General features: G+C 45.4%; 1 protein-coding gene across 10 annotated transcripts in view; it reads right to left on the reverse strand.

Annotated features, from left to right (window-relative positions):
• Positions 1-19983, reverse strand: part of LOC129822295 (unconventional myosin-XVIIIa-like) — a 165268-nt gene that overhangs the window by 12292 nt on the left and 132993 nt on the right. For 6 of the 10 annotated variants that reach the window (XM_055880460.1, XM_055880459.1, XM_055880455.1 and 3 more), the window contains 14 exons: positions 19460-19587; positions 16905-17059; positions 15287-15410; positions 11655-11855; positions 11425-11535; positions 11125-11229; positions 10794-10940; positions 10198-10311; positions 8360-8476; positions 7728-7811; positions 2708-2845; positions 1604-1789; positions 1233-1372; positions 209-253 (listed from right to left, as the gene is read on the reverse strand). In XM_055880460.1, the coding sequence (XP_055736435.1) occupies positions 209-253; positions 1233-1372; positions 1604-1789; positions 2708-2845; positions 7728-7811; positions 8360-8476; positions 10198-10311; positions 10794-10940; positions 11125-11229; positions 11425-11535; positions 11655-11855; positions 15287-15410; positions 16905-17059; positions 19460-19587 (1795 nt within the window). The remainder of the gene's footprint in view (positions 1-208; positions 254-1232; positions 1373-1603; positions 1790-2707; positions 2846-7727; positions 7812-8359; positions 8477-10197; positions 10312-10793; positions 10941-11124; positions 11230-11424; positions 11536-11654; positions 11856-15286; positions 15411-16904; positions 17060-19459; positions 19588-19983) is intronic. The other 4 variants (XM_055880462.1, XM_055880461.1, XM_055880456.1 and 1 more) reach the window with 1 other exon arrangement.

A 19983-nucleotide genomic window follows, 5' to 3' on the forward strand; every position in this document is an offset into this window, starting at 1 on the left:
GTTCGTTGAATGGTATCCCATAGTTCAGTACTTATTCAGTGACATATGAACTACGTCATAAGTCCTAAACTTGAATTTATATGAGGTGGCTTGAACATTGACAATATATTTGCTGCTTGATATTGCATCTTTTCCAGTGAAGGGCAACAGACTATTCCAAAACAGAGGTTAAAACAAACAATGTCAAACATGAGCTCAAGTTCCTCACGTTTTGTTCCTTCTTTTCTGATACTTTGTCACCATGTCTTGTAAACTGGTCATGATGAAGGATGACAGATAGAGACACAAAGAAACAAAGAATACAAACACAAAACAAACAAAAGAAAAGTGAGACAAGAAGTTGGTAGGTACAGTCCAAGTAAACCAAAAGAACGTGATGAATAGGCTAATGCTTGAAGGATCTACATCCTAAATCATTGTGGATATCATGGCTGATGTGGTGGTGATGATGATGATGATGATGATGATGATGATGATGATGATGATGATGATGATGATGATGATGATGATGATGACCATAGAGATCCTATTAAGTATTTTAATCCCTAATTCTATGATGATGACCCTGTGGTTCTATTAAAGATATTTCCTCCCAGTGGGAGTGATTCAACCGCTGCCTATTGCACCCCACATCATCCTGCTCCACATCCTGTTACCGCGTGGAGAAGAGTACACAGTATACTCAAACCTGACTCACAGAGCTATTTACTGCTGGGAGGAAGAGAGGGAAGAAAGGCCTTCTCCCCAGGACTGCACTCATAAACAAACAAATAAACAAACAAGGGTCGGAGGGAGCACAGAGCGAGTAAATAAATAAGGAACGTGAGGAGACAGAACTCGATTTCACTGACGTAGCTTTAGCTAGCTGCCTATCTCATCAAATACAGGAGTAATATTTCAATAAATAAAATGCCCGAAAATTAAGCCCAGCAGTTTTCAGGGCATAAATCTTTCAGAGTGTGTGAATAAGAAATGACGGAGTCTGGGGAGAGTTCTCTGATCGCTTTATCCAAAGCCTGTTTCAATGGAACATCCATCCTGACTGGGTCATTCTCTCTCCATCTCCCTCTGCTGCAGAGTTTATCTACAGTTTAACTGTGTAACAGTAGCTACTTTCTATGCTGAGTGCGTGCTCACTAGCTGACACTTGCTGTCATGAGAGGACATGAGGTAAATTCAACAATTCTATTAAGTGAATATACTATGTTCGGGCACTAAATAGACAGCTATACCTGTTAATGAGGTCCTCGTTGTCGTCACTCTCCATCTCATCTTCGATGGCAGCCTGGAGGTCACCAATCCTCTTGAAGGCTAGTTTAAGGTCCGCCTGCAGGCTCTGATTGGCTGCCTCCAAGCTTTCAATATCCATTTCCTGTTGGAAGAGAGTGAGAAAATCTAAGCTAAGGTCCCAGCATTACACCTACATCTGACCATTTCTGAAGTCTCTTTGTCGGTCTCATTTCCCTGAATGTCTAATACTCCAGAGCAATGCAAGGTTGATGGGAATTGCAGCCGTTATTTAATATCTTCAAAGTGTCCCACTGTAAAAAGGCAGTCTGTACAGTGTCCCAGTCCTCGGCCCATTTGTGACTTTGGGTCTTACCAGCTCATGTTTCTTGCGGCTGGCCTCTCCCTCCTTCTTGGCCAGCTCTCCCATCTCCTCCTTGACATCTCTGATCTGTCTCTGGAGCCGCTTGTTCTGCTCCTTCTCCCGGGTCTCGCTGGTGCTGCGGTGATCCCGCTCCTCTGTTAGCTTCTCAAGGTTCTCCTTCAGACGGGCCACCAGGCTCTGAATGACCAACAGCAGACAGGGACCATGTTAGAAGAACTGCACTGACAGCCTATACAGTATCTGGCACAGGTCAGAGACCTTATCATGCATGTAGCTATGAGAGATACTCCATATCTAAAAGGGGATTCAGGTGAGGAAAAACCTACACTTCCTTGCCTTGAGATATTTTCCCAAATAAGGGCAAGAAACTTGGCCTACTCATCAAATAGTGGTTTCAAATGCCACGGGTAGCAAAAAGACATGGCTAAATATGACCTGAAAACCCCTTCTAACTCTGGATGCATCTTTCCCAAAGCTGAACAATGCTTAGCCAGTCTTTCGATTATTCCAGCCAGTGCAGAACATTGAAAGATAGGAATTATCTGAGAGAGTTAAAGCAGTGTGTCTGGCTGTCTGCACATTGCTGGTAATTACAAGTCTAAAAGTTGCCAAAATGAGCAAAGATGCATTTGTCAGAGGGGCAGAAAATTGATTAAAAATGTTCCCTGGCTGTGTGCGAAAAGTAACCTTTATCCTTCAAGTAAACGTTTGTCGCAGAATGTAATTTGAAACTGACAGAATAACAAATTATATTGTGGTGTGAATAGAATTTGAGCTAGTCCGATGACAAACAGAGCAGATTTTCTAACTAACTGTGATATGCTAACAGTCTGAGCTAGAAGAAGGTTATGTGAGGCTGAACCCAGCACTGAGGGGGCAAAACTTGCATGGTATAACAGAGGTGGGTGGAGGTAGTGGGAGTCAATCGTCTTGAGGAAATGGTTTTCATTTGCTACCCAAATAAGTTGCTCATTCATCCCCTGGGCAGTTCTTCAGCAATGGCCTTCAACCCCCCCCACACACACAGGGTAGGCCGCCAGGCAAAAACCAACACTCCTCCTCTAGAATGCCCCTCAGCCCCCCGACTGCTCTCACCTCCAAGCGTTTGACCTGCGTCTTCTCAAATTCCATCTTGGTCTCCATCTCTCGGATCTTGGCCTCCTGCCTGCTGACCAGAGACTTCTCCACCATAGAAGTCTCCTGGAACTCCAGCTGGCTCTGCAGTGCTGAGAGCTAAGAGTGAAACACACGATTAGGAACATACACACAAGGCAGCGTTTTAGAATGAACAACATACTGTAGCAGCAACAAACTGATATCATACCGTATTTTATGCACTGTATTTACAGTGCATTCGGAAGTATTCAGACCCCTTGACTTTTTCCACATTTTGTTACGTTACAGCCTTATTCTAAAATGGATTGAATTGTTATTTTTTTCTCATTAATCTACACACAATACCCCATAATGACAAAGCAAAAATAGGTTTAGATTTTTGGGGCAATATTTCACAAATATTACATATTTCATTAGTATTCAGACCCTTTACTCAGTACTTAGTTGAAGCGCCTTTGGCAGCGATTACAGCCTTGAGTCTTCTTGGGTATGACGCTACAAGCTTGGCACACTTGTACTTGGGGAGTTTCTTCTCTGCAGATCCTCTCAAGCTCTGTCAGGTTGGAAGGGAGTGTCGCTGCACTGCTATTTTCAGGTCTCTCCAGAGATGTTCAATTGGGTTCAAGTCCGGGCCACTCAAGGACATTCAGAGACTTGTCCCGAAGCCATTCCTGCGTTGTCTTGGTCGTGTGCTTAGGGTCGTTGTCCTGTTGGAAGGTGAACCTTCTACCGAGTCAGAGGTCCTGAGCACTCTGGAGCAGGTTTTCATCAAGGATCTCTCTGTACTTTGCTCTGTTCATCTTTCCCTCGATCCTTACTAGTCTCCCAGTCCCCGCCACTGAAAAACATCCCCACAACATGATGCTGCCACCAACATGCTTCACCATAGGGATGGTGGCAGGCCGGATGCTTGGCATTCAACCCAAAGAGTTCAAACTTGGTTTCATCCGACCAGAGAATCTTATTTCCCATGGTCTGAGAGTCCTTCCAGTGCCTTTTGGAAAACTCCAAGCGAGATGTCATGTGCCTTTTACTGAGGATTGGCTTCCGTCTGGCCACTCTACCATAATTGTTAAAATTTAACCTTTATTTAATTAGGCAAGTCAGTTAAGAACAAATTCTTATTTACAATGACTGCTTACCCCAGCCAAACCGGGACCGCTGCACTACTCGGAAGCACATAAAGGCCTGATTGGTGGAGTGCTGCAGAGTTGGTTGTCCTTCTCGAAGGTTCTCCCATCTTGGCTTGGTTTTTGCATTTGCTTTTTGCTTTGACATGCACTTATATAGACAGGTGTGTATATAAAATAAAAAATGCAACATGTAACAGCTTAAAATATTTTACTGAGTTACAATTCATATGAGGAAATCAGTCAATTGAAATACAGTTGAAGTCAGAAGTTTACATACACCTTAGCCAAATAAATTTAAACTCAGTTTTTCACAATTACTGACATTTAATCCTAGTAAAAATTCCCTGTTTTAGGTCAGTTAGGATCACCACTTCATTTTAAGAATGTGAAATGTCAGAATAATAGTAGAGAGAATGATTTATTTCAGCTTTTATTTCTTTCATCATATAACCAGTGGGTCAGAAGTTTACATACACTCAATTAGTATTTGGTAGCATTGCCTTTAAATTGATTAACTTGGGTCAAATCTTTTAAGGAGCCTTCCACAAGCTTCCCACAATAAGTTGGGTGAATTTTGGCCCATTCCTCCTGACAGAGCTGGTGTAATTGAGTCAGGTTTGTAGGCCTCCTTGCTCAAACACGCTTTTTCAGTTCTGCCCACAAAATTTCTATAGGCTTGAGGTCAGCAGCGAAGCACCCCCACAACATGATGCTGCGATCCCCGTGCCTCACGTTTGGGATGGTGTTCTTCGGCTTGCAAGCCTCCCCCTTTTTCCTCAAAACATAACGATGGTCATTATGGCCAAACAGTTCTATTTTTGTTTCATCAGACCGGAGGACATTTCTCCAAAAAGTACAATCTTTGTCCCCATGTGCAGTTGCAAACCGTAGTCTGGCTTTTTTATGGCGGTTTTGGAGCCGTGGCTTCTTCCTTGCTGAGCGGCCTTTTAGGATATGTCGATATAGGACTCGTTTTACTGTGGATATAGACACTTTGTACCTGTTTCCTCCAGCATCTTCACAAGGTCCTTTGCTGTTGTTCTGGGATTGATTTGCACTTTTTGCACCATAGTACGTTCATCTCTAGGAGACAGAACGCATCTCCTTCCTGAGCAGTATAACGGCTGCGTGGTCCCATGGTGTTTATACTTGCGTACTATTGTTTGTACAGATGAACGTGGTACCTTCAGGCATTTGGAAATTGCTCCCAAGGATGAACCAGACTTGTGGAGGTCTACAATTTTTTTGTGAGGTCTTGGTTGATTTCTTTTGATTTTCCCATGATGTCAAGCAAAGAGGCACCAAGTTCGAAGGTAGGCCTTGAAATACATCCACAGGTACACCTCCAATTGACTCAAATGATGTCAATTAGCCTAACAGAAGCTTCCAGAACCATGACATAATTGTCTGGAATTTTCCAAGCTGTTTAAAGGCACAGTCAACTAAGTGTATGTAAACTTCTGATCCACTGGAATAGTGATACAGTGAATTATAAGTGAAATAGTCCTTCTGTAAACAATTGTTGGAAAAATGTATTGTGTCATGCACAAAGTAGATGCCCTAACCAACTTGCCAAAACTATAGTTTGTTAACAGAAATTTGTGGAGTGGGTGAAAAACAAGTTTTATTGACTCCAATAAGTGTTAGTAAACTTCCAACTTCAACTGTAAATTCATTAGGCTATAATCTATGGATTTCACAGGAATACAGGTATGCATCTGTTGTTCACAGATACCTTTAAAAAAATGGGCCTCAGGATCTCGTCACTGTCATTCTGTGCATTCAAATTGCCATCGATAAAATGCAATTGCGTTTGTTGCCCATACCATAACCCCACCGCCACCATGGGGCACTCTGTTAAAACCGTTGACATCAGCAAACCGCTCGCCCACACGACGCTATACATGTGGTCTGCGTTTGTCAAAATCAAATTTTATTGGTCACATATACATATTCAGCAGATGTTATTGCAGGTTTAGTGAAATGTTTGTGTTCCTAGCTCCAACAGTGCAGTAATATCTAACAATTCACAACAATACACAAACCTAAAAGTAAAAGAATGCAATTAAGGAATATATAAATATTAGGACGAGCAATGTCGGAGTGGCATTGACTAAATACAGTAGGAGAGAATAGAATACAGTATATACATATGAGTAAAGCAGTACGTAAACATTATTAAAGTGACTAGTGTTCCATTATTAAAAAGTGGGCAGTGATTCCATGTCTATGTATATAGGGCAGCAGCCTCTAAGGTGCAGGGTTGAATAGCTGAGTGGTAGCTGGCTAGTGATCGCTATTTAACAGTCTGATACCCTTGAGATAGAAGCTGTTTTTCAGTCTCTCGATCCCAGCTTTGATGCACCTGTACTTAACTCATCTTCTGGATGGTAGCGGGGTGAACAGGCCGTGGCTCGGGTGGTTGATGCCCTTGATAATCTTTTTGGACTTCCTGTGACATTGGGTGCTGTAGGTGTCCTGGAGGGCAGGCAGTGTGCCCCTGGTTACCGTACCACCCTCTGGAGAGCCCTGCGGTTGCGGGCGGTGCAGCTGTCATGCCAGGCGGTGGTACAGCCCGACAGGATGCTCTCAATTGTGCATCTGTAAAAGTTTGATGGTCTTAGGGGCCAAGCCAAATTTCTTCAACCTCGAGACTTTGAAGAGGCACTGTTGCACCTTCTTCACCACACTGTCTGTGTGAGTGGACCATTTCAGATTGTCAGTGATGTGTACGCCGAGGAACTTGAAGCTTCCACCTTCTCCACTGCGGTCCTGTCAATGTGGATAGGGGCGTGCTCCCTCTGCTGTTTCCTGAAGTCCACGATCAGCTCCTTCCTTTTGTTGACGCTGAGGGAGAGGTTATTTTCCTGGCACCACTCCGCCAGGGCGCTTACCTCCTCCCTGTAGGCTGTCTCGTCATTGTTGGTAATCAGGCCTACTACTGTTGTGTCGTCTGCAAACTTGATTGAGTTGGAGGCGTGCATGGTCACGCAGTCATGGGTGAACAGGGAGTACAGAAGGGGGCTGAGCATGCACCCTTGTGGGGCCCCTGTGTTGAGGATCAGCGAAATGGAGGTGTTGTTTACTACCTTCACAACCTGGGGGACGGCCCATAGGCGACGTTGTTGTCAGTGATGTCTGGTGAGGACCTGCCTTACAACAGGCCTACAAGTCCGTTTCTTTTTTTGCTTGAGTTTATTTGCTAGGAATAATAATTTCCTGAATATTGACTTTGGGAAATGCGTGGGCGGTCAGACGAGGCCTCTTTGTTTCATCTGAAACCAATAAAAGAACATCTAGCTTTATGCCCTCCAGTCCAACAAAGTCTTTAAATAGGCCTAAACGTAATCTTTAAGGAAAGAAAAGTTGACCGTTTTATAACATACTGGCTATATAAATATTATTATGATGTGAAGTGAAAGAAACTGTCCTTTACAAGTTCCTGTATGAGGGAGCCCCTGGGAGCACCAATAAGATGACAGCTGCACTGCCATAATGACTGACTAGGCATCAGAGAGCGAGAGAGAGTGGGAGAAAAGGGGGGATTTAGACACAGCTCTCTTAGCCTGATGATCTTAGAGCCAACCTCTCCCTCAGCGACAGCGGGGATAATTGACAGACACATCTCTCCAAAATGACACATCGATTAAACCATGTCAATAATTTGTAAGGACTACCATGCAAAGAGAGGGGATAGGGGTGGATGAATTTAAATTCCATGGGACAGATGACTTATGTCAGCTAGCTAGTCCTGCTCAATGAGTCTCATTATGTTGTTCTAAGTGCAGACAAAGTGCTGCATTAGGGAACAGACAAGACTATCCTATACCCTTCCGGCTTAACAACTATGTCCCAGTGAACTGTACCTTCTCCTGGACATCCTGCTTCTGCTTGAGGGCCTCCTCCAGCTGGGCTTGTAGGTCAGAGATCTGGGCTAGGTTCTGAGTTGACTACACACACACACAACACACACACACACACACACAGGTTAGCTACTGGTCTGTCTGACCGGTTTAACACTCATTTATCTCTACAGTGTACTGTATGATGTCTCCTTTATTAACACAGTACAACATGATATATTCTTCCCTATTTGGTCTGCACAGACAACAGATTGATCAACAACCATGAACAAACATGTTGATGGAGACAATGTCACAGGGACATCTTTTTAAACGCACGAGCAGGGAGGGGAGACATCAATACATCTCATTGTGAAATCACTTATCAGAGATGAGTACTTTTTCTGCTACATGAAGCGCTCAGCATAGCGAGCCCAGGGGAACAGCTGTCTCACTTTAGACGGGATACATTAATTTGGATCTAGTGGAAGCTGATCACTCATATTTCCACCAGTGTCAGACAGACAGAGCTCACTTTTCATTTCCACTTGATAGCAATCTGCTCTACACATATACACTAAGCTGATTCCAAATACTACTTACACCATTGAAATAACGCAGAATTACCAGAATGTGACTGTGTGTGTGTGTGTTACCTGGGAGACAGCTGACTTGTGCTTCTTCATGAGCTCGTTCATATCCTCCTGGTCCTCCTCCATACGAGACTGCAGATCATTCTTCTCTCTCTGCAGCCTGCTCAACTGCTCCTCCAGCTGAGAGAGAGAGAGGGAGAGAGAGAGACAGAGAGCCGGGGGGAAAGAGAGATTTATAGAATGTGTAAAATAGGATGCTGACTTCTGTAGCTGTACATTCAATATTGTGAAACGTATATTGATCCAACCAACTGACCATAGAATAATATTGTTTCAGGATATATCCACAATATACTCCATATGTTATAAACCATAAGAATGCTCAGCAGTACAGCTTAATATTGTAGAATCTTACAGTGGAGGCATTTTACCCCTCCCACAAAGACTGCTCCCAGTTACCTGGGGTGGCAGGTAGCCTAGTGGTTAGAGTGTTGGCCCAGTAACCGAAAGGTTGCAAGATCGAATCCCCGAGCTGACACTGTTCCTAGGCCGTCATTGTAAACAAGAATTTGTTCTGGTTAAATAAAAAAAAATTATCAACTGAGCCAATTAGCAGCTAATGCTAGCAGGTTGCTCCTAACTGACTTCTGTGGGAATATCAGAGGTGTAATCCCATTTCTATAATTACTTCAACAATGCTGAGAGGGGCAGCAGGAAGATGAGAGGGGCTGGGGACAGTCAGGGGAAGTATTAATACATGATGAATAATGTGGATATCAGAAAAGGATAATGAATCCTTTAGTACATAGCTGAGAGATGACAGGACTTGCTGGCACAATGACATCCATCTTGTTAACATGGAGGGAAAAACAGACCAGGGGAATGGATAATGGACCACATCTGATGAATTTCACCAAAATAGAACCAACAGAATTCCTTGGAAAGGAATTGCAAGATTTCATACTGGTATTAATACCCATTCAATGTTTATTTCCTATGTTAGACCAAATAAATACCCTCATTTCCCCAAAATATGTGCAAGTAAAGTAAATATCAACCCCAACATTGATGTGTTTGTTCCTGTTGTACTTCCATGCCAGGAAAACATGAAATAAACCATAGACAATCATTCCATTAAAAAGTACATTTAGACTGATGAAAATCAGTGTGTGTACCGCAACCTGCAAAACATCTATCCATCCATTCCTCCATCTATCTCTCCCAGTATCTGTTGTTCCTGACCTGCTGCTGTGTGAACTCAATTACCTTTCCCTCTCACTGCAGAGATAATATTCACCCAATGACTGCTGTATTAAACTGGAATGGATTTCAAGGTGATACGTCTTGTTCAAGTTAGAAATGTTGATGAAACATGCCATCATGGGCAGAAATCATTTCCCTGCACTCATAATGGCAGCCGCAGTGGTCCATCTCACAGGAAGAGAGGTGAGGACAGGGAAGGAAAGAAGGAGAGAGAGATTCCCTCCACTGGCTTCCAGTCAAAGCTCGCGTACACTACAAGACCATGGTGCTTGCCTACAGATCAGCAAGAGGAACTGCACCTCCCTACCTTCAGGCTATGCTCAAAACATACACCCCAACCCGAGTATTCCGTTCTTTCACCTCTGGTCTCTTGGCTCTCGCTCAGCCCAGTCCAAGCTCTTCTCTGTCCTGGCACCCCAATGGTGGGACCAGCTTCCCCTTGAAACTATGACAGCGGAGTCCCAGCCCATCTTCCTAAAACATCTGAAACCCTACCTCTTCAAAAGAGTATATTAAATAATCCCACAGCACTCTTCCCCAACACCTTGCGTGCTCTGAATAAATGTCATTCAACCGCTGAAAAGGTGATGGTGAATGTAATAGGTTAGAGGTAGGAAGGAATGGTGAACTGTACTGACAGCCTGTTTGGCTTTGGAGATGTCGTCCATCTGCACATGCAAGTCCTCAATCTCCACCTCCATAGATTTACGGGCCTTCACTGCTGCCGTGCAAGTGAACTCTGACTCCTCCAGCTGAGAGAGAGAGAGAGAGAGAGAGAGAGAGAGAGAGAGAGAGAGAGAGAGAGAGAGAGAGAGAGAGAGAGAGATAGAGAGAGAGAGAGAGAGAGAGAGAGAGAGAGAGAGAGAGAGAGAGAGAGAGAGAGAGAGAGAGAGAGAGAGAGAGAGAGAGAGAGAGAGAGAGAGAGAGATTAGAGATTTCATTTCCAATATCGAAATTCTATTCAATTCTTATTGTGATGTTTCTTGACTTTCCCAGTATCTCTGTGGTGTGTCAGTATCTCCGTGGTGTGTCAGTATCTCCGTGGCGTGTCAGTATCTCCGTGGCGTGTCAGTATCTCCGTGGCGTGTCAGTATCTCCGTGGCGTGTCAGTATCTCCGTGGCGTGTCAGTATCTCCGTGGCGTGTCAGTATCTCCGTGGCGTGTCAGTATCTCCGTGGTGTGTCAGTATCTCCGTGGTGTATCACTGGGCGAGGGTGCTAGGGGTAGTACCTACCTGGTTTTTGAGCTGGGCAATCTCTCTCTTGCTGGGGGCGTTGTTCTTCATGTGGTCCAGCATGATCTGGGCATCAGCCAGCAGGGCCTTGGTTCGCTTCAGATCCTTCCTCAGCCTCTTCTCTGACTCCACGTCTCTGGGGTTCACCTGGGGACAGCAGCAACACAACCAGATTAAGACCAGCTCAACACATTACACCACACACTAATCACAGTACCAACAAAAGCCTGCATAATCTGTAACTATCCAGTAGGAGGGTTGACAGCCACTGGACATATAACTAGTCTGGGTAAAGACTGTCCAAGGTGAACTGGTAGTGAGGTGACAGTACCTGGTCCTGGGAAGACAGCAGCTTGGTCTCCAGTTCTCTCCTTTCACGCAGAACCTTCTGTTTGTCATCATACTCCTCCTCCAGCCTGACTTCTATCTGCTTCAGCTGAAAACACAGGAACACACTATACGTGACCCAGGGAATGTGGTCCAACTGAAAGAGACATGTTTACATAATAAGTCATCGTCTAGGTTTGTGCTTTGGTGACGAAACCAGCTATTTGTGGCGACTAAAGTCACACATTGTCACAACTAATCATTTGCCTTTAGAGTCATGTAAAGTTTCCGGTGTGTGCTGTACCTTCTTACTGCAGGACTGTCTGATCTCCTCCACCTCCTCGTCTTTACTTTCAATCTCCTTGGAGTGTGTCTGGCGCAGTCTCTCTGTCTCCATCTCCAGACGCAGCTTAGCCTGCACAACACAAAGACAAAGTATATATGAGTGTCATCCTCAGTAGAGTGCGTGTGCGCTCGTCTGTATGTGTGTGTACAAGTGTGTTTGTCTCTGTGTGTGTATATATAACTCTGTACCTGCTCCAGCATCTGTATAGTTCCGGCCTGTTCATCCAGCTCCTCTTCCTGGTCTTTGACCTTGGCCTCCAGGTCACGCATCGTCTTCTTCACCTTGGACAGCGACGCCTCATCCTTGGTCTCCTGGGACGACAGGTCCAGCAGCTCCGCCTCCAGCTGTTCTAACTTCACATTTTGCGCACACATCTCCAGGTCCTTGTCCTAAAGGGAGAGAGGATATACACATTAAAACACACATCTCAGGTCCTTGTCCTATAGGGAGAGAGGATATACACATTAAACACACACATCTCAGGTCCTTGTCCTATAGGGAGAGAGGATATACACATTAAAACACACATCTCAGGTCCTTGTCCTATAGGGAGAGAGGATATACACATTAAAACACACATCTCAGGTCCTTCTCTTATAGGGAGAGAGGAGATACACATATCAGGTCCTTGTCCTATAGGGAGAGAGGAGACACACATTAAAACACACATCTCAGGTCCTTGTCCTATAGGGAGAGAGGAGACACACATTAAAACACACATCTCCAGGTCCATGTCCTATAGGGAGAGGAGACACACATTAAAATACACATCTCCAGGTCCATGTCCTATAGGGAGAGGAGACACACATTAAAACACACATCTCCAGGTCCTTGTCCTATAGGGAGAGAGGAGATACACATTAAAACACACATATCAGGTCCTTGTCCTATAGGGAGAGAGGAGACACACATTAAAACACACATCTCCAGGTCCTTGTCCTATAGGGAGAGAGGAGACACACATTAAAACACACATCTCCAGGTCCTTGTCCTATAGGGAGAGAGGAGATACACATTAAAACACACATATCAGGTCCTTGTCCTATAGGGAGAGAGGAGACACACATTAAAACACACATCTCCAGGTCCTTGTCCTATAGGGAGAGAGGAGACACACATTAAAACACACATCTCCAGGTCCTTGTCCTATAGGGAGAGAGGAGAAACACATTAAAACACACATCTCAGGTCCTTGTCCTATAGGGAGAGAGGAGACACACATTAAAACACACATCTCAGGTCCTTGTCCTATAGGGAGAGAGGAGACACACATTAAAACACACATCTCAGGTCCTTGTCCTATAGGGAGAGAGGAGACACACATTAAAACACACATCTCAGGTCCTTGTCCTATAGGGAGAGAGGAGACACACATTAAAACACACATCTCAGGTCCTTGTCCTATAGGGAGAGAGGAGACACACATTAAAACACACATCTCAGGTCCTTGTCCTATAGGGAGAGAGGAGACACACATTAAAACACACATCTCAGGTCCTTGTCCTATAGGGAGAGAGGAGACACACATTAAAACACACATCTCAGGTCCTTGTCCTATAGGGAGAGAGGAGAAACACATTAAAACACACATCTCAGGTCCTTGTCCTATAGGGAGAGAGGAGACACACATTAAAACACACATCTCAGGTCCTTGTCCTATAGGGAGAGAGGAGACACATTAAGGGTGTTTTCACACTTGCCCCCTTTCAGTCAATTTGTGTGAACTCAGTGCAGTTCACTTAATGTTTAGTGCAATGTGAACACTCCAAAAAAAACTCAGACCTCAAAAGAGCCCCCGAAGCAAACTGACCTGAGACCATCTCCAGAGGGAGTCTGAGTTCAGTTCGCTAGAATTCCCAAGTCCGGCTCCCTTTTTTAGGGTAATGTAATCACAAAGCTCCCCAGGTTCGCTTGTCATTATTCCCGCAACACAGACTATCACGGGCATTAATATAGAGTTGGTCCCCTTTTGCTGCTATCACAGCCTCCACTCTTCTGGGAATGCATTCCACTAGATGTTGGAACATTGCTGTGAGGACTTGCTTTCATTCAGCCACAAGCCCATTAGTGAGGACGAGCGCTGATGTTGGGCGATTAGGCCTGGCTCACAGTCGGCATTCCAAGGTGTTTGATGGGGTTGAGGTCAGTGCTCTGTGCAGGCCAGTCAAATTCTTCCACACCGATCTCGACAAACCATTTCTCAATGGACCTCACTTTGTGCATGATGGCATTGTCATGCTGAAACAAGAAAGGCCTTCCCCAAACTGTTGCCACAAAGTTGGAACCACAGAATCGTCTAGAATGTCATTTTATGCTGTAGCGTTAAGATTTAAATTCACTGGAACTAAGGGGCCTAGCCCAAACTATGAAAAACAGCCCCAGATCATTATTCCTCCTCCACCAAACTATACAGTTGGCACTATGCATTGGGGCAGGTAGCATTCTCCTGGCATCCGCCAAACCCAGATTCATCGGACTGCCAGATGGTGAAGCGTGATTCATCACTCTAGAGAACGCGTTTCCACTGCTCCAGAGTCCAATGTCGGTGAGCTTTACACCACTCCAGCCAATGCTTGGTATTGTGATCTTAGGGTTTTGTGCAAATGCTCGGCTATGGAAACTCATTTCATGAAGCTCCCAACGAACAGTTCTTGTGCTGATGTTGCTTCCAGAGGCAGTTTGGAACTCGGTAGTGAGTGTTACAACCGAGGACAGACGATTTTTACGCGCTTCAGCACTTGGTGGTCCCGTTCTGTGAGCTTGCGTGGCCAACCACTTGGTGGCTGAGCCGTTGTTGCTTCTTAGATGTTTCCACTTCACAATAACAGTGCTTATAGTTCAACGGGGCAGGTCTAGCAGGGCATACATTTAACGAACTGACTGGTTGGAAAAGGGGCAAGTTGGGGCAAGTTGAAAGTCACTGAGCTCTTCAGTACGGGCAATTCTACTGCCAATGTTTGTCTATGGAGATTGCATGGCTGTGTGCTCAATTTTATACACCTGTCAGCAATGGGTGTGGCTAAAATAGCATACTTTTGGCAATGTAGTGTATTTGATGAGAATCACATCGGGACAAAATCAATTCTAGCTCTTAAAGCGGCAGTAACCTACATTGGGTGTACAATTTTCAATTACTGCATTATTTAACCTGCAGTTATTCTGCTATTTATTCTCTTACCAATAATATTGACATGTTAATAGTATCTTCTGATTACAATTATTATGTCTCATCTTTTAACTAAATGCAATCTATTAGCTTCCTAAATGTATGTAGGTATATCTAGCTGTCCGATAACACACTCTGATGGAATGGCTTGTCCTGCACTTTGTAAAAACCCAGAGTGCATTGAGTGAATGTTGGAAAAAGATCTTGGTTCCTTTCTAAACATAACAATGTGAATGCAAATAGGACTCGGACCAAAAAATAGCTGAAGTGAACTGACAAAAGAGTTGAGTCCTCATCAAAAGGCAAGGGTAGTGAGAATACAAAGAGAACTGAGTTATTTTACCCCAGAGTTCACTTTAAAGAGGACTGAGAGCAGTTATTTTAAAGAGGACTATGTGTGAAAATATCCTAAACACACATATCCATGTCCTATAGGTGTATACACACACAATCATTTAAACAAAAAAAATCATTCAAATAGCTGTGCTTGATTGAGCTTGCCATGGAGCCAATAGAATAGTCACAAAAATGCAACCCCAGTCACCTGAGACTTCGGGAAGATTCAAATGCTCAAAGTACTTGAAAGACTTCAAATACTATTTGAATAAATGTTTGTCACACACAGAGATGTGGTAGGCCAGTAGAGTACAGTACCTGCAGTTGCTGTCGCAGGGTGAACACCTCTCCAGTCAGCATGTCCTTCTCTCTGCTCAGCATCTCTCTAATATTCTTCTCCCTCTGAACCTCCTCCTGAGACAGGTTCTGCTCTGAGTCAAACCTGACACACACACAGTCATGTTAATGCCCTGTCTGGCTAGACACACACCCTGCCGTGAGTCCCCTATCGACATAGAACAACATACTCGCACAGGGGGAGTGTTTGTCGTTCTGTTTACTTAGTGAACTAAAGGGGTTAGACAGCAGGGACCTCTAACCAGCACAGCCAAGTTTAGAGACCACACAGTGTGTCTGTGTGTGTGTATGTTTCTCCCCCCTGAGTTCCAGGAGACGTCCATGGTGAAAAAGTCTCTGGTCAGCAGGCTGGAAGCCAAGTGTGTACACATACGCACACCAAACATTTGCAGTGTGGTTGCAGCATCCCAGCAAGTTTCCTAGACTTTACTGATCTCCTAGATTCCTTTGTATTATAAACTGGGTGTTTCGAGCCCTGAATCCTGAATTGGCAGTGATATATCAGACCATATACCATGGGTATGGCAAAACATTTTTTTACAGCTCTAATTACATTGGTAACCAGTTTATAATAGCAATAAGGCACCTCAGGGGTTTGTGATATATGGCCAATATACCACGGCTAATGGCTGTATCCAGGCACTCCACTTTGCGTCATGCTTAAGAACAGCCCTTAGCCGTGGTATATTGGCCATATATCACACCTCCTCGGGCCTTATTGCTTAATTATATCTCTCCTACTCTGCTTCGGCGTGACATCACTCAGTAACCATTACCACAGAGAGAGCGAGAGAAAGAAACAAAGAAAGAAAGAGATAGAGAGAGGGGGGGACAGAGAGAGAGAGAGAGAGAGAGAGAGAGAGAGAGAGAGAGAGAGAGAGAGAGAGAGAGAGAGAGAGAGAGAGAGAGAGAGAGAGAGAGAGAGAGAGAGAGGGAGAGTACTGTGGTGTTTTACCCAGGACTTTAAAATATTTAAAGTTACAGTGAAGATTTAAGGTAGTGAGCTTGGTTTCTTCTTCAGGTCACAGTGAGGGTGAGTGTATGAGTAATATCAGGCTGTAGTTGCAGATCTGAACGTACTGTATGAGTGTGTGTGTGACGCACACCTGTGTGTAGGTGCGTGTGTCTGTATCATAGACTCTGTCCTATTATGGCGTCTAGGAGAGCACAGGCAGCGCCATTCAGGACATCTCCATTTTGAAGTAGACCATTTTCTTCTACTTCTATGGAGTTGGAAAACAAACTGAAAGGGTGCATACTGCCACCTGGAGTGTGTTGTTTGAACAGGTATAAATCCAGGGTTGGCGATTTACTGCCAACTGCAGTTAAGGAATGTTTCCTCACAAGATTAATTCATTGGCTGATCCCTCCTGATGACCTGGATGGAATTATGTGATCCTTTCTTAACCCATAGGAAGTCCCACGCAGTTGACTACTTCAAAATGGTGAAAGTCCTCAATGGTGCTGCCCATGCCAAAACAGACTTTTGAGTACTATAGTCCTCTATCTATCTCTATGGTCTGTGTGCACATGTGTGTTTGACGCTCTACAGAGTGTGTGCGTTATGAACTGAACTCACTTCCTCTGTTTCTTCTCCAGGTCATGGTTGCGGCTCTGCTGGCCTTCCAGATGTAGCTTGGTGTCCTGTAGCTCAGCCGTCAATCTCTGACACTTCTTCTTCAGCTGCTGGGCCGTACGCTGCACCTCTTCATTGTCTGCCTGGAGGTCACTTAGCTGGAGGGGGACGGAGGGAGATAGAGAGAGAGATTGTAACATTTAAAATATTTTTTCAAAATAAGCAGAGGCATGAAATAGGTCAAAGCGTCTGTTAGCTTCTGTCAAGCTGTCTGCCTGAGTGGCCGACCAGGTGAGACGCACAGAGAGAGAAAGAAAAGACTAGTTATTGCTTCACTGCTCCTTTTACGTCTCACTGAGTGAGTGCTCAGGGAGTGTAAAGCTTTATTTGATGTTTTATGAGAAAGCTCAGAGGAGTTGTCAAAAACAGAGAAAGGGGCTGAGAAAAAGACAGAGAAAGAAAAGCCAGACAGAGATGGACAAAGACAGAGACAGACAGATTCCTTTCCTCATTTCTGGGCACGTGAGAGAAAAGGAGAGACAGAGAGAAAGACAGACCCACCGAGAGCAGTAGTCAACTACTTCTTGACAACTCAGGTAGGAATGAAGGATATGAGATAAGTATTTTAACCTGTGAGTGTGTGTAAATGAGGTAGGTGTAAATCCCAACGTGCAAGTGTGTGTAAGCAGGGGGAGGTTGAGTTAAAAGTGTGTGTGCCTGACGCTGCCTTACCCTCCTATTCCAGCTGTCAGAAGTGTGTGTGTCCGACGCTGCCTTACCCTCCTATTCCAGCTGTCAGAAGTGTGTGTGTCCGACGCTGCCTTACCCTCCTATTCCAGCTGTCAGAAGTGTGTGTGTCCGACGCTGCCTTACCCTCCTCTCCAGCTGTCAGAAGTGTGTGTGTCCGACGCTGCCTTACCCTCCTATTCCAGCTGTCAGAAGTGTGTGTGTCCGACGCTGCCTTATCCTCCTATTCCAGCTGTCAGAAGTGTGTGTGTCCAACGCTGCCTTACCCTCCCATTCCAGCTGTCAGAAGTGTGTGTGTCCGACGCTGCCTTACCCTCCTATTCCAGCTGTCAGAAGTGTGTGTGTCCGATGCTGCCTTACCCTCCTCTCCAGCTGTCAGAAGTGTGTGTGTCCGATGCTGCCTTACCCTCCTCTCCAGCTGTCAGAAGTGTGTGTGTCCGACGCTGCCTTACCCTCCTATTCCAGCTGTCAGAAGTGTGTGTGTCCGACGCTGCCTTACCCTCCCATTCCAGCTGTCAGAAGTGTGTGTGTCCGACGCTGCCTTACCCTCCTATTCCAGCTGTCAGAAGTGTGTGTGTCCGACGCTGCCTTACCCTCCTATTCCAGCTGTCAGAAGTGTGTGTGTCCGACGCTGCCTTACCCTCCTATTCCAGCTGTCAGAAGTGTGTGTGTCCGACGCTGCCTTACCCCCCTATTCCAGCTGTCAGAAGTGTGTGTGTCAGACACTGCCTTACCCTCCTCTCCAGCTGTCAGAAGTGTGTGTGTCCGACGCTGCCTTACCCTCCTATTCCAGCTGTCAGAAGTGTGTGTGTCCGACGCTGCCTTACCCTCCTATTCCAGCTGTCAGAAGTGTGTGTGTCCGACGCTGCCTTACCCTCCTATTCCAGCTGTCAGAAGTGTATGTGTCAGACACTGCCTTACCCTCCTATTCCAGCTGTCAGAAGTGTGTGTGTCCGACGCTGCCTTACCCCCCTATTCCAGCTGTCAGAAGTGTGTGTGTCCGACGCTGCCTTACCCTCCTATTCCAGCTGTCAGAAGTGTGTGTGTCCCACGCTGCCTTACCCTCCTCTCCAGCTGTCAGAAGTGTGTGTGTCAGACACTGCCTTACCCTCCTATTCCAGCTGTCAGAAGTGTGTGTGTCAGACACTGGCTTACCCTCCTATTCCAGCTGTTAGAAGTGTGTGTGTCCGACGCTGCCTTACCCTCCTATTCCAGCTGTCAGAAGTGTGTGTGTCAGACACTGGCTTACCCTCCTATTCCAGCTGTCAGAAGTGTGTGTGTCCGACGCTGCCTTACCCTCCTATTCCAGCTGTCAGAAGTGTGTGTGTCAGACACTGGCTTACCCTCCTATTCCAGCTGTCAGAAGTGTGTGTGTCAGACACTGCCTTACCCTCCCATTCCAGCTGTCAGAAGTGTGTGTGTCAGACACTGCCTTACCCTCCCATTCCAGCTGTCAGAAGTGTGTGTGTCAGACACTGGCTTACCCTCCTCTCCAGCTGTCAGAAGTGTGTGTGTCCGACGCTGCCTTACCCTCCTATTCCAGCTGTCAGAAGTGTGTGTGTCCGACGCTGCCTTACCCTCCTCTCCAGCTGTCAGAAGTGTGTGTGTCCGACGCTGCCTTACCCTCCCATTCCAGCTGTCAGAAGTGTGTGTGTCAGACACTGCCTTACCCTCCTATTCCAGCTGTCAGAAGTGTGTGTGTCAGACACTGCCTTACCCTCCTATTCCAGCTGTCAGAAGTGTGTGTGTCAGACACTGCCTTACCCTCCTATTCCAGCTGTCAGAAGTGTGTGTGTCAGACACTGGCTTACCCTCCTCTCCAGCTGTCGTTTGTTCTGCTGCTCCATCTCCAGCTTGTCATCAAACTCCTGCTGGAGCCTCTTCTTGGTGAACTCGATCTCTCTGATGGCCCTCTCATACTTCAGTCTCCACTCTCCCCCTAACAGACACAACATGATACAGCACAGTAAGCAGAAAGGTCATGGACAGCACTACAAGAACCACACCAGTTCACAATTCAATCACAGGAGGTTGGTGGCTACCTTAATTGGGAAGGACAGGCTCGTGGTAATGGCTGGAGCAGAATAGTATCAAACACATGGTTTCCATCCACTCTGTTCCAGCCATTACTATGAGCCGTCCTCCCCTCAGCAGCCTCCACTGCATTCAATATGTCTTCAAATAGAACTAAGTTGAAATTGACTAGCTAGTTTGAAAGGAAGTCTGTTTGACCATGGAAGGGGTTTACATTACGTAGTCAGGAGGTAATGTATCAAGCTGTATTGAAGCCATATTAGAATCGGTACAGTACTGTTATGGTCTGTACATGTACAGT

The sequence above is a fragment of the Salvelinus fontinalis genome, chromosome 24, assembly GCF_029448725.1.
Source record: "Salvelinus fontinalis isolate EN_2023a chromosome 24, ASM2944872v1, whole genome shotgun sequence".
Taxonomy (NCBI): domain Eukaryota; kingdom Metazoa; phylum Chordata; class Actinopteri; order Salmoniformes; family Salmonidae; genus Salvelinus; species Salvelinus fontinalis.